Source organism: Perca fluviatilis, chromosome 3, assembly GCF_010015445.1.
Source record: "Perca fluviatilis chromosome 3, GENO_Pfluv_1.0, whole genome shotgun sequence".
NCBI lineage: Eukaryota > Metazoa > Chordata > Actinopteri > Perciformes > Percidae > Perca > Perca fluviatilis.
This window is the reverse complement of record NC_053114.1, coordinates 23898952-23910578: the sequence shown is the minus strand read 5'-3', so window position 1 is coordinate 23910578 and position 11627 is coordinate 23898952. Positions and strand designations below refer to the sequence as shown.

Genomic DNA, 11627 nt, shown 5'->3' with positions numbered 1-11627 from the left:
TCTAGGGTTTTCCTTAATTGTGGAAAAGCAACCATGTATGTGTGCTGTTTTAGCAGTTCTTGTTTAATGAGTCCATGACATTTCTTAAATAGGTTCACTTTTATCTATCAATGTTAAAATACTTTGATATAATTTATGTATGTAGTTTTACAATAGTCTATATTAAAAATGTCTTCCATGAACCACCAAGTATGTTAAAAGCCTGCTGACGGTCTAGTAAAAGCCTGAGTGTACCCACAGGTATGATTTGTTGTGCCCAAAAAGCAAAATATGTTTATCAGATGGACTTGGCTCAGATGGTGGCGATTTGAGTGAAGATTACCCCATGAAATGTAATGCTTACCATTTGCAATATTTTTGTACTTTTTTGGTATTTTGTTTAGCATTTCAGTTAGATAACCTGTAGAGTATTGCCCACAGCATAATGAAAACAATTTATTTCTGAGGAACTCAGCAGTAGGAGCTTGTCTGTCAGACAATCGACTGCTGCGGTGGATAGATCGGTTGGCCTCAGCTGCTGACACTATAAGGAAAAGTAGGAAATGCATACATATTTTTAGTTTAACTTGAGGTTGATTTGATGAGTAGTTGGAATGCAGTACCAAACACACAATTATTATCTGGCATCTGTCCTGCCGTGTACACGTGGTACAGTACATGTTGGCAGAAGCTGCCCGTCCTCTCAGTGATCTCAGTCTTGTGAATGCTGATTTATCAATGCTAAAGTTCTACATGTAGCCTTTTTAAGATTCCCTATTACAGATGGAGGCATGTACAAGTTTTGATTAGAGTCTGTACATGAACGTGGTTTTGTAGGGCATCACAGTTTAGCAGTCTATCCCACCCCACAACAACACAAGTCTAATTAATTTAATGGTTGTTTGCACAACTGAGTTGGGCAGCATGATGAATACTGATCAGAACTTTACATTTAGCTCTCTCTCTTCGCAAAGGCGCCCACTAACGTCATATTTGTGGTAACTAATTTTTTAGTTCAGATGACTTGGACTGAATTTAACTTTTTCACTGCTGAACCTTGAAGGAGGTTTTATTTGGCAGAAATGTAGGATTTCATTTCAGCTCCTCTGGGCTTTGGTCAGTGCCACTCATTTCATACGATTGTTAATGAGCAGTTGTGTAGTGCAAGATGGATATCCAGGGGAGGAAATGTAATGCTTCTTCTGTGGGATTATATGAATGTTCTGTATATATTTATGTATGTGAGGAGAGATGAGACAAATGAAATACAGAACTTAACCATTTTTTTTAGCAGTTAATTTTATTTGTAGGTTAACACATTTGTTATTATTAGACACACCTTGTTCTGTAGCAGGCCTACCTACACATTCAAAACCTTTCCTACATGTGAACCTCTCATTCCAACCAGCAACACAAAGCGAAAGGAAATGTTCTTCATGCGTTTGTCTTAACTTGTACAACATTAGTTTCTTGTGATTCAGTTTCATCCTCCATCTATTTTTATCCTATTTTTATCGCACCTGTTTTTCTGTGTTGACCAGGTGAGCAATGGTGCAGAGCAACCCAGAAAACAGCAGCGCTCCGATCTGAACGTTCCCCTGGAGAACAACAATGTACCAGAGGTAAGGTCCTTAAGATGTGTTGCGAGGTCGTTTACACTTGACACGGAGGACATTGTTATTTATGTGTGTGTGCGTACCTATGTGTGCGACTGTCTGAGTAAATGAGTCATTTTGTAATTGCAACCTCAGCTCATGTTCTCCGCTTACGGCGTGGTAGCGTCCTGGTAATTGAGCAGCATGTCGGCTTGCGGTTTTATGAGAGCCATTTTTCACTGAGATGTCTGCAGTGGAGGCTTCCTGTACAGGCTCCACCCACAGCTTCCTGTCCTTGGGTGGAGTAAACCTTCTGAATGTGTAGTGAGCAAGTGGGAGGATCAAATGGATCCAGTGGGAGTGTTGAATCTCATGAATCACTTCACATTTCACAGCTCTCTCTCTCTCTCTGTGGCCATCTCTTGTCTATACCATCCTCCTCCCTCCTTTACGTCCTTTCTCTTCCACCTCCCACAGCAATGTTGATGTGGGAAGTGGATGAGTAACGCTTTGCACTGTCTCCACACACACTTGCAGCGCCCCAGTAGAAGTACCAGGGTGTAAATCTATGTTAAGTGTGTGAATTTGGGGCAAGGCAAAACAGTTATTGAAGTTGCAGGGTCATTTCTTAAACCACCTTCACAACATGTAATGTCAAATTTTAAGCATCAAGTCACTCATACTGTTCTCACAGGATTTGTTGTCATGGCAGTAGTTAAAGTAGCAGGGCATCATGTCTTGCACAATAGGTGGGTCAACTTGCCTGTTGAAAGATTGATTGCAATCACAGAAGTAAAAAGCGATAACTTGTCCTTTCTTATAAAAAGACAGAAAGGGTTTCATAGGAAGGTATAATTCTTAACCTTAAATGGTCTCTCCTCATCTGTGTTTTGTAATATATAAAAAATACTAACACAATTTTTATGTAGACAAATAATAATAAAAATTAGTTTCATTCATTGTCTCAATGCACTGTATGGCCATTATGCAAATGTGTCTTTTGGCTGCGGACGATTAATGTTGTGGGCTGTTGCGGTTCTAGTGTAATTAGTCTATTGCATGACATAGGCTAGGCTTTAGTGACTATTGGATCTTCAAGCGCTTAAAAAATATGAATTGCATCAGATTATGCAAACTGAGAATATTCTATTTATTCACTTGAAAAAAAAGTGGCGGAGCGTCGTTCCGGTGCGCTCCGGCAGCACTACACGCCTGCCTTGAACCATATACACATGTACTCCTGGGGGAAATAACTTTGCGTCAAGCCCTGCCAATAGAATAAGTTTGTCTGGCAACTACTTGTTGTGATGCAAGGGGGGAGGAGGAATGCAGCGGCGGCGCCAGGGAGGGGCTAGGGGGTGCTGTAGCTACCCCTAGGTTTGCCATAGCACCTCCAAGAAATTGCTGTGGTTGATTTATAAATTAATAAAAAATCGTTAATGCGTAAAATTTATATTTTAAAAATGAATAAATACATTAATAAAACAAACCGATTATTCTTAGGCTAAAAAACACAAGTGATCGTATTTGGCCAAAGGGTGCAGCATGCATTGAACTTTTGACCTTAGTTCCGCAGTAACGTATTCACAAAGAAGAAGAAGAGCTCAATATTTGGAGCCGTTAGGATTAGAGAAGTGAGTCTAACGCTAGCAATGGATAGTTTTTTACTCCCTAAACGTCAAGGTGTGGAGACTTTATCAAAACCTGTAAATGAGACTGAGAGATGTGGTGAACTTGTCACCAACCGGGACGAAGAAAAGCAGCCGGAGGAAGGTGATCTGACCACGGCTGTGATTGCTGCTGAGGATGCTTAATGTCACCCTGCTGTACATGACATTAGACCAGGGGACCGCACAGCCAGGCCACAGTGGGTGAGTCAGCTGTCGGGTCCATGCAAGAACTTTACTCTTATCTGTCTCGTAGAAGAGCATTACAGTAAACATGTGTTTTACAGAAATGTGAATAAATGGATCACCGAATCTAAAGTTATACAGCGCACTGGACATTTTTAGCCCAGAAAACGTGTTCGCCCTAAGTGGGTTCAGTCTTATTTAGATATTAAGTCACTACAGATATGACTACAGTATTTTGACCATACGTGCAAGTGTGAAAACTGTGAGGATACATGCGCGTGTGTGTTTGTGTGTGCTTGGCTATGGGTGGTGTATTTGGCCTGCTGCATTAATCTTCTGAGCCACTGTATGAGAACTGCAGTAATGATGGTTTGAACCCGGCTTGTTGGCTGGTATTTGAAATATGTTTGGTGGGCTAATCCGAGTTCTATGGTGCTGTTGTATCGGCAACTTTAAATCAGTCTCTCTCGTTCGCTCGTTTAGTAAACCGTGGCGGAGGTGGGTGAGCATCTGCGCGAGTGTGTGTAACGTTAGCCTATTTCTGTCAAGGGAAACTCAAAACTTCAGAGCACCCTCACTGAAACGTCCAGCAACCCCAAAGCACCAGCAAAAGAACATCTCTGGCGCCGCCACTGGAGGAATGCAACATCTAGTGGCTGAATATTATCAATGTTACCAATTGCACCTTTTTATTTGAAGTAAATCAGCCCGGCTTTTTGTGCATCGTGTGAAATATCTGGGCTAGTTCTCTTTGAAATGAAATATATAGGAATTGCTGCTTGATTCCATGAACTGAAACTTGCCGTTTGAATGCAGTATTGTACATTAAGAAAAGCAGCAGATGTTAGCAAAGTGTAACCCCAACAACAGTCACAAACATATTTTAAATTTAAAGGTTTTGATTGGTTTATTTCTTTCTTACTTCCCTGTAAACCTATTAACAACCATATTTCATGTCCTATCCTGTTTTTGTCTTCCAGCCAACGAAGAAGGTTGCAGCGTTTCCCAGTTTTGTCGATGGTAAGTTAATCTGTCTGCACACCTTCACCGTTTGGTGATGAAATCAAAATATTGTAATTGCATTAAACAAATAGTCATTTCACATGCCTGTTAAAACAGTTTCAGTGCCTTTTCCCTGCCTCTGGGCAGATGCTAGGCCTAATAATGTGTGAGAGGCTTAGCTGCCTGTCTGCTCCTTCAGATCATGACAGCGCATTGTGTCCCTGAGTGGGTGTCTGAGAGTCCACATCTACATATCACAGACGCAGATTAATCTCAGCCCAGCCTCCCACCAGCACAGCACCACCATCAGCTCACAGCCAGTGGCCATCTCACTGCTGAGGGCTGGATGGGGTCCAGCCTGTTATCACCATATCTCCTTCTCCAGAGCAACAGCGTTTGGCTCCATTTCTCCACACAGCACTATGACGGCAGTGATTACAATACCCTCTCCAATGCACACCCTTTCAGTCCAACAGCACTCTCTTTCCCCATGTCTCCCGGTTAATCACCATGCTCTCTGCTTTTCCATGGCCAAGTTCCAGGACCCTGCGAACCAGAAGACCTGATTGATGGAATTATCTTTGCTGCTAACTACCTGGGCTCCACTCAGCTGCTATCTGAGAGGAACCCCTCCAAGAACATACGCATGATGCAGGCCCAGGAAGCTGTCAGCAGGGTCAAGGTACTCAAAATCACACTGACTCACCCTCATATATTGTGTTTAGTTTTTGACCCGAAGATATCCATATCCATACTTCTCAATCAGGCCACATTTTTCCGGTCTGCCCTTTCCCCCTCGATGAGTTGCACGGATTTAAATGAGAATCCTTCGCCCTTTTTGACCAAAAAGTCCCAGGAAATGGCTTCAGAAACTAATAGGTAGTTTCCACTGCAGGACCTTTCCCAGGGAACCAATAACTGGGGACACAGGAACTTCACCTGCATGAACCGGGGACAAAATGTAGTTCCTGTACGATGGTTCCAGGTTTAAAAGAGTCCCTGCTCTGGGGGTAGTACTTTCAGATGGTTCAGAAACTATTGGGGTGTAGTTTGCAGGGCTAAATTTAGCTGATCGGTCAAACATAGATAAAGCAGCTGCTTTAACTTGTGTACAGCATTATTCACAAAATAAAGAAGCACTGGGCACCACTAGTATTGTTATTATTAGGATGAGGGGTGGACTCTTCTTGTTAACATTGAAAACAAAGTTATGTTTTTTTTTTAAAGCGTGAACAAGCCAAGAGAGCAGCCATGGTGGTGACAGCAAGCCAATAAATGAGAGAGAGAGAGAGAGAGAGAGGAGAGAGAGAGAGAGACTTGCTAATTGATTCATGGCGCTTATGTTAGAAAATAACTATTAAAAAAAAAATCCTTTTTTATTAATTTATTAAATCAAACTCAAACTTCAAAGCACAACAGGATGTTGTTCTTTCTTTGTGGATGAAAACAGCGCCATAGTTTTTTTATTTGTCATTGGTCTAATTTGCCTTACCTTTACGCGTCTTTGGATGAGGTGCAAATGCAAACAGCAATGCACAAAAGGGACGTTTAGTTCCTGGTGGTTTTTCTGCTGATCCCATAATTCCTGCAACTATTTGGTACTACTAGAGTTGGTAATTTACAGTTGCATGACTTTAAACATTTGAACAGATTTTGCAAGTTGGGAAATCGTCTACGTACTGTAACTTGGTTTATAACATCAAAACACATTCACTTTTTAGGGATCAGAAATACATTTAGATTGTGGCTCCTGAGTATCTAGGAAGGTTGGGTCCTGAAAAGTTCCTCCAGTGGAAAACACCTATTTTAGAGCCTATTGCCCTCTACTGTAACTTATTCCAGGCTCTTTGAGGTGAAGTTGAGATGTGTTTGTTTGCACCCCTGGAGACAGCATCCAATCAGTGCTGTTGGTTTGCTGCCCCATGCTGAAAGAGCATCTTATGACGGCAGTTCTCTCTGTTCTCCCTGGAGGTGCCAGCATAATGGAGCAGTCGTCTTGTTGTTGTTTAGGCTGCACTGGTAAGAAGCACCCTGCAGGAAACCTGTCCAACGGCTTTACATGGCTAATACTGCATGTTTTGCAAAGCATACTGTTTAAATGTTTCATCATTTGTACAGTTTTCATGAGGTATTTTTTGTTTTACTCAGTGTTTTCCCTACCATTACAAAACGACCCCTTGCCCTGCCTGAAAGAATGACAAAATTATATAATTATACTATATATTCCAAACAAACAAAAAAAACAGATGCGCGAGATAAATCTATTTTCACACATACAGGCAATTTGCTTCTTGTTCTCTCCCTATAAAAGTTCAATTCATTTTAATGAATGTTACGGGCTGGCAACATTGCACGCATAAGGTATGCGGAGTGGACTTTCAAAATCTATGCTTTCACTATAATCAATGAAAGGGGCTACACCGGGTACGAGAGCAGCCCGTAGGGGTGCGTATGCTCTGCAGAGATCCACTCTACAAGCGTAAATGTAGGACAGTCTTCTATTTATATTATTTAAGCAAGGTGTGTGCAGCCCTTTAACACAGAAATGGATCATAAAGTGTATATTTCTTTTTAAATGAAACTACTGATATACCGGAAAGACTTATTGATTGTGAATGAACGTATTGGCAGTTTGATTTTGTTTCCCTCACCTGCTTCCTCTGATAACAGCTGAAGAAACAACAACAATCCCAAAGTCTCGCCTGTGACTCACACAATCCTACGCCGTGTGTGCGCAGCTGGTGTAGCCAGTTAAAAGATACAGTCCGCTAAGGGTACGTTCAATGTAGCCAAAGTCGCGTAACCTTGCCCCCATTTTCAACTGTTCCTAAATAGTTGTGTGATGTGTGAATCAATGTTGTTTTTATTCATTTTCAAAAAATATGTGCACTAAACCACAATTGTTCTAGTGGTCATACAGTTAAGTGTTTGGACACCCTCATAAATAGTTGTGTGATGTGCAGTGTTTCCTCTATGTTGATTTTGTAGTGTTGTTCGGACAGATCTGCCCCCACTGCTAAAACAAATCCTAAAGGAAACCCTGGATGTGTAAATCACTTTGGTGACTCTTCCCCCTGGAAAAACATCCTAGGGGAACCACTGCATCTCGTCCAGATTGCTCCTAATGAAATTTACATGGACGTCAGTACTCTTTGCTTCTAGAGCAAACCATTATTGTCGTATATTAGGCATGAATGGTCTTTTAGGGCAGCTAAACAACGTGGCCAGATTGGGCCACAGGGCTTGCTGCTTGACACAGCTGGTTGGATAATGGGGCTGCTGGCATGTGAACCCTAATATTTCCCTTGTTGACAATTGCTCCCTGCTGTTCACTAATGTTGTTGTGATGATTATATTCCACTGCAGTTTGAGAAAAATACTGTGGATGGTACCAGTGCCTCATATAGGAGCTCGACTAGCTTGAATGCTTTGTTCATCACTGTTACTCTGCTCAAAGTGCGTCCGAAACAGCTCCTCAAAATGTCTTTCAGCATTTCTTACATTTCTTGGTTGTGACTTGTGTGAAAAAAGAAAATATTTTCATGAAGTGATGACATAATGCAGCATTGATGTTTTGGTGCACAGTTGCTACCCAGAAACCAGTATTTTTATCTCCCTCTCATGTGAACACAAGCTTAGCTGTATTTCTAAATATTAAATGACCTCCCGTGTAGTAGTCTACTTTTAGAAAGTTACATACTTTTTAAATGTTGTCAAGCACATTTCCTGAATGCAATGTAGTCTAAGGTAAAGTAATTAAATCGTTAATTTAAATGAGTAAATATCTGATTTAAGAATAGGTTAACAAAACTACAAATCGGATGAGGCATTCAGTGCCAACCTTTGGTCGATACTTGGTTCTGTAGACACCTTTGGTCGATACTTGGTTCTGTAGACACCTTTGGTCGATACTTGGTTCTGTAGACACTTTTCAGTCCATACCAAAAATGTGTTGAGTTTTGATATTTAGCCATTATCGTTGAACAAAATGTCAATATCGTAACCATGAAAGACCATAGCCTAAAGTCTGTTATGAAGTTTTTCAAGTTTATTGTCATATGCATATTAGTACGAAGTACCACAGCAATGAAATAAAATGTGCCTTAGCACTCTCTTAGCACCAGTCAATAATAACAATTTTAAAAACATAATAGCATTAAAAACATTATAAAATATCCAACATAATATACATAAGTGACAAAGTTCAGACCACAGCCCTCCTTCCTGTTGTGCTATCGTTCAATAACCTTATTACCTGGGGGTAAAAACTATCCCTTAAACGTGTTGTGCGCGTTTGGATGCTTCCGATGGAAGATGGGAGAAGAGATTGTGTGCAGGATGACTGGAATCCTGTATAATACCTTGTGCCTTTTTAGTGCTGCGTTTCCAGTAGATTTGTTGGAGCGATTCAAGGGGAATCCCGATGATTTTAGATGCAGTCCTGACCACTTTTGTCAGTAGATTAAGGTCATGTGAAGTAGCCCTGCCAAACCACACTACAATATTACCTGTCCGTATACTCTCAGTTGTACAGCAGTAGAAGTTCAGTAGAATGTTAAGAGACATACCGTATTTCTTAAGACACTGCAAAAAGTAAAGCCTCTGATGTGCCTTCTTAATGGCACAGCTGATATGGAAGGACCATGTGAGGGTGTCTGAAATGTGGATGCCTAAGAATCTAAAGGTGTTAACAATTTCAACTGGAGAGTTAAAAATAATGTGATCCGCTACTGGTAATTTAAACTAGTGGAATTACATTTTGTAGTCAAAGATTCAACCCCAAATCCCTAATAACTCTTCTATGAAGGGTCCCGACCCAATCAAACGCCATTCTGCAACACAGAAAAGGGTGACCGGGAATGTGACAGCGCACGATCTGAAAGTCTTTCGGCCCGTTGGCTGGTTTCAATCTAAAAGCCCTTTTCACCACAATAGATGTCTACTGGCATCGTTTCACTTTCTATCCAATCTGTGTTTGGTTCTTCTCTTACTCACCCACTCTCTGCCATGCACAATTGCCTTCCCTGCAAAAAATCTTGTCAGGATGAAACCATGGTAACAGTTAGCTATCACCTTTTTTAGTGCTTTCTCCTGCTTGGAACAGGTCCATTGAACAAGAAGTCGTCCATTATCTTTTTTTTCTTTCTTTTTTTTCTCATCAACGAATGAAAAGCTGTACAGCAAACAACATTTAATCTTTGACATTGAAATGAACAAAGGGACTGCACAGGGACCTGAACATACATGTGTGTAGACATATTTGTATATTTGCTCCAGATCAACCCGAACTGAGCAAAAAGAAGAATGCCAGATAAATTGTAGCAAGCAAGGCTGTACGGTTTATTTATTCAGATCTTATTTGGCATGATGTTCACTCTGTTTGATGTAATATTTATAAAGCCCCCGCGCACACACACACACACACACACACACACACACACACACACACACACACACACACACACACACTGATTTCTGCTTTTTATCCCCTCCATGCTCAGCAGTAGATGCTGCTGAAAAGCCTCAGATGTCTTTCTTGCGTGAGAGCTTATCACGGAGGAGTAAACTACAAAACGAAAACCCCCAAAAATACTCTTGCCTTTGGGCTGTTTTTTCTGCTCTTTTTATTTATTTATTTATTTAACTAATACTGTCTCAGTTAGGGCTGCACGTTATTTAGTTTCATCGTCTACATCGCGATGTGCACAAGCGCAATAGTCGCATCGCAGGACGTTGCGATGTTGACGCAAAAACTTTTTTTCTGCTTGATAGAAAACCTTTTACATGATTGTTACCGGCCGAGCCTTCCCTTTTTAAGATAGGTTGCCATGTGGGCAACGTGTGTATGTGACGTAACGGGGTTTGTTATGGGAAGTGAGGCTCTCCGTGTGTAGAAAAGTACCGTAAGCAGCAGCTGCCGCTAACACAGTGATGCACATGCATTTCCATGGGTAGTGAAGCTACAGTAGTCAGTGTTTTATGTTCGCTGCAAAGACAAACTAAATCACCTGATTAATGCAACTTTATCACGGCCATTTTTTATCGCAGAAAGCTGCTGCTGCCAGGCTAAAGCGGAGCCGCAAAGCTGGAAATGTAATCCTAATCTACAACAGCAGTCTGTCTCTGATGTAACGCAATTGCACTGATTTACATCACGTACCCTTCACCATACCTAGAGATTGGCATAGGGTACTTTTCATAAAATCATCTCTCAATGCAAATCAAACCAGCTATTAGGCTAACCGACATAAAACCATGCCAATCTCTAGGTATGGTGAAGGGTATGTGATGATGTGGGGCTATTTTAATTCCAAAGGCCAAGGGAACTTTATCAGGATTCATAGTATCATGGATCCATGAAATAACTGGCCTTTAAAAATAAAAATCTGCCTGCCTCTATGGGAATTTAACATAGGGGTGTACTCACTTTTGTTGCCAGCGGTTTAGACATTAATGGCTGTGTGTTGAGTTATTTTGAGGGGACAGCACATTTACACTGTTATACAAGCTGTACACTTAATACTTTACATTGTAGCAAAGTGTAATTTCTTCAGTGTTGTCCCATTAAAAGATATAATGAAATATTTACTAAAATGTGAGTGGTGTACTCACTTTTGTGAGATAATGTGGGCTTGATTTATCAAGCTGTTTGCGCCTGTTTCCAGGCGCTAATTGGTCGCAAAGACGGACATAACCGATGCGGGCTATTTACAAACAGGGCGCACTTGGGTAAAATCGCAGATTGTCTGCCACATGAGCGAGAAGAGACAAGTTGCGCTTTCAATATGCGTTCGTGGGAGGGTCGTGGGGAAAGTGGGAGATCCACCCAAAAAGGTGGGAGGATAAACGCAAAGTGCACCTAATTATATATTCCGTGGTATTTACAAAGACTGTCAGTAAGAGCGCCTCTATGCGGGGAAATTCTCCGCCTCTTAAAAGCAGGTCTAAACCAGCCGCTTCGGAGTTTCCTCGTGAACCTTTATGCCGCTGGTGAAATGGCAACGGTAATTTGAGCAAGACGAAGACATAGGCGAGGCTGAAAATATTTTTAACACAAGAATCACAGTGAACACAACATCATTTAGCGTTACAGATCAAGCAGCCATGCAATATTAGAGTTACTGGAAGAAATCAAAGATGAAATTGAATCTCCCACTCAGCGTTCACATCCCATTCCAGCAGTTGTTAAACTCCTCGC

At 41.2% G+C, this 11627-nt stretch overlaps 1 protein-coding gene across 3 annotated transcripts in view; it reads left to right on the top strand.

Annotated features, from left to right (window-relative positions):
• The window catches only part of apba2b (amyloid beta (A4) precursor protein-binding, family A, member 2b), an 87641-nt gene that overhangs the window by 49027 nt on the left and 26987 nt on the right, over nt 1–11627 (top strand). For all 3 annotated transcript variants that reach the window (XM_039794764.1, XM_039794765.1, XM_039794766.1), the window contains exons 5-7: nt 1521–1601; nt 4408–4447; nt 4966–5111. In XM_039794764.1, the coding sequence (XP_039650698.1) occupies nt 1521–1601; nt 4408–4447; nt 4966–5111 (267 nt within the window). The remainder of the gene's footprint in view (nt 1–1520; nt 1602–4407; nt 4448–4965; nt 5112–11627) is intronic.